This window comes from Colobus angolensis, unplaced genomic scaffold (assembly GCF_000951035.1).
Source record: "Colobus angolensis palliatus isolate OR3802 unplaced genomic scaffold, Cang.pa_1.0 Scaffold175, whole genome shotgun sequence".
Taxonomy (NCBI): Eukaryota; Metazoa; Chordata; class Mammalia; order Primates; family Cercopithecidae; genus Colobus; species Colobus angolensis.
In genome coordinates, this window is record NW_012114877.1 from 1,331,493 (window position 1) to 1,334,457 (window position 2,965).

At 41.5% G+C, this 2,965-nt stretch overlaps 1 protein-coding gene across 1 annotated transcript; it reads right to left on the bottom strand.

Annotated features, from left to right (window-relative positions):
* Window positions 1–451: 451 nt before the first annotated feature.
* Window positions 452–2,965, bottom strand: LOC105509351 (cytochrome c). The gene is made up of 3 exons (XM_011938558.1): window positions 2,829–2,965; window positions 1,576–1,752; window positions 452–1,470 (listed from the first exon to the last, which is right to left on the bottom strand). The coding sequence occupies exons 2-3, from the start codon at window positions 1,742–1,744 to the stop codon at window positions 1,322–1,324; spliced, it is 318 nt and encodes a 105-aa protein (XP_011793948.1). The 5' UTR covers window positions 1,745–1,752; window positions 2,829–2,965; the 3' UTR covers window positions 452–1,321.

Genomic DNA, 2,965 nt, shown 5'->3' on the forward strand with positions numbered 1-2,965 from the left:
AGGCCATAGATTCACATCTTCCCAGTCTTCTCACTGTTCCACAAAGATACAGCTCTCAGCTCCGCCAGCACAGATTTATTTTCTCATCATTCTTTATGTCTTACCTTGTGCTCACCATCTCCATAAAACCTCCAAGGACTATTCTAAATGTGTATGGCACAGACTATGCATGAAATAATTCAGTATGTAATTACACTGTTACACATCACAAAACTATGACCAGAAGCATTTGTCTGTCCATGTCTGGCATAAATGCTGCAGTTCTCAATCTGGGCAAAGAAACTAAGAGTCAATTAGTGAAGTGTTATTCTAGTTCAGGCAGTCCTAGAAAACCAAGTAAACAATCTAGCACCATGACTGGTTAACGTTGCTGCACTGATATTTAGGGCTCCTGCACTTTTTAATCATTAAAATTTTTGCATCAGTCATGAAATCAAGCACAGTCAAAAAATCATGATCTGTGGTTTTCTTTTTAATTATCTTTAGTCTTGCGATCACACATAATTTTAAAATTTGTGTATATCTCCACTACTTTAATCCTTTTAAGTTGGCAAAAGCACCATTCCCAATCACAAATACACAGTTCTACAGATTTATGTTTCTGAATGGCTGTTTAAAGACAATCCTAAATTATAACTTAGTTTGACTTAGATTGTAAAGAATTCAGAGTGAAGTTGAACTTGCTACTATTTTAAAAGCATGTGACCTTATAGATTTGTAAAATGTGAGAAGTGTTGAATAATCTTTAATATTACACATAAACCATACTAAAATGCTTTTCAATAAGTAAAAGGAACCATTTTAAATACAGGGAATTATAATTAGATTGGCATCGTTAAGGCCAAAATTCTAGACATTGCTACCTTATTTATCTTCAACCCTTGCCTTTAAGAGGCAAATGAACACAAAACACAGGTGAATCTTGCTTGGTTCTGAGACAGTGAAGGAATTTCCCCAGTATTTAAATATATTCACATAACCAGCTATATAAATCTAAATATAAAACCAATCTCCAGTAAGTTTTAAGATGGCACTCACCATCTTTGCGAAAAGTTGAACATTACTAACAAAGTCTAATCATATCTTTAGAAGGGGTAAACAGTGATAGCATTTACTGAATTGGAATTACTATTAAAATTCAAAAACTGAACATATTCATTTAACCACAAGCCAGTCTTAGTTTTAAATCAGGACTGCCCAACAAAATATTCTGTCAGTCATTCATGATCTGAATTCTGGTGTATGAGATCTATTAAAGTATGGTACACATAAAAAAGTCAGGAGACATTTGTTTTGTAATAAATAAGGCAGCGGCCAATTATTACTCATTAGTAGCTTTTTTGAGATAAGCTATCAAGTCTGCCCTTTCTTCCTTCTTCTTAATGCCGACAAAGATCATTTTTGTTCCAGGGATGTACTTCTTGGGATTCTCCAAATACTCCATCAGTGTATCCTCTCCCCAGGTGATGCCTAAACAAGAAACAATGCATCGGTTAAGTATTTCACACTCCTGATAGTGTGTCACAGGTTACATTCGTGCGTTTTGTACTGTTTTATTTAACAAGTGACTCTTACCTTTGTTCTTATTGGCGGCTGTGTAAGAGTATCCAGGGGCCTGACCTGTCTTCCGCCCGAAGAGACCATGGAGATTTGGCCCAGTCTTGTGCTTGCCTCCCTTTTCAACGGTGTGGCACTGGGAACACTTCATAATAAAAATCTTCTTGCCTTTCTCAACATCGCCCATATTTAATTCTAAAAACGAAAGCCCCAACTTAGTAATTTTTCCTCAGGTAACAAATACAGTGCAAATGAATGACCACTCTAGCCACTTAATTACCAATCCATTGGTAATTTATGTCATTAAATACCAGAATTAATCTTGTATTGCTTTAATACTCTTTATACCAAATACTCTTTAATACCAAAAACAGTTTTTAGGAGCACCTCCTCAAAAACCTATTTTTGTGTGTATACGTGAAGGAACGTTAAAACCCAAGCAAGCAAAGAGGGAACCTAATTCAAACTCCAGTTTCAGAAGAGAAAATCATGGTCACGAAGTCACAGATCTGAAGCTGAAGGGTTATCACATTAAGCCAAAATCACCACAATTTCAACTTTTAAGAAGGCCTAGTCATTTAATCTTACTACAAGATTAAATGCCACCTCTCCCTGAGGATATTGCAAAGCACACAAATGTTTAAAAAGCAGTACTGGCTGTTTCTACCTGCCCAGGTCACAGGAGTAGCCTGACACTCGAACTTGCAAATGGGAGCGCAGGGGCAGGCTGCACGGTCCCCCCGGGACATCCCAACTCTCCTACCTGTGATCCCCTGGGGCGAACACGAGGTCACCCATCCAGGTCGGTTTCAAGGTGACTGATGAAACTGTTTCTAGGATGTCAGAACGATTGACGTAAGAAATGTGCCCACGTAAAGAAATGGCCTCTTATTAGAAGAGCAACAGCTTTTGCCCTCTGAAGGAGAACGTGAAGCGCTAAGCTTCGGCTTTCCGGGTGGGAAGTCTTGCCTATCATTTCCATAGCCCCTCAGGAACCACTACGGAAGGGGCCGCATCTTCCTCTGATCTGTATCTAAGCCGCCTCTAGTCCCTGACCGAGACCATACCTGTCCCTAATTAGGGCTCCGCCGCACCTCAAGCCGTTACTCGCCCGGCTCGGTCTGACCATAATCCAGGGTCCTCACTCCTGGCCCTCCCACCCAGCGTGGGCTCCACTAGGAGGCTCCCCGCGTGCGTCTCGGTCGCTCGCGAGTGCGCGCCGCCCACAGCTCTGCCTCTAACCAGGTGAGGCTTCCGCGACCCGCTCTCACCTCTTTTTATTCGCTGACGCAACAAAGATTCCCGCTCCGAAGCAGGACGTCCCCACTCTCTAAGTCCAAGGACACGCCGGTCCGCGCTTAAGTACCGGTGTAAGTGCAACCAAACTCGCTCCGCGCGCCCGCGCCCT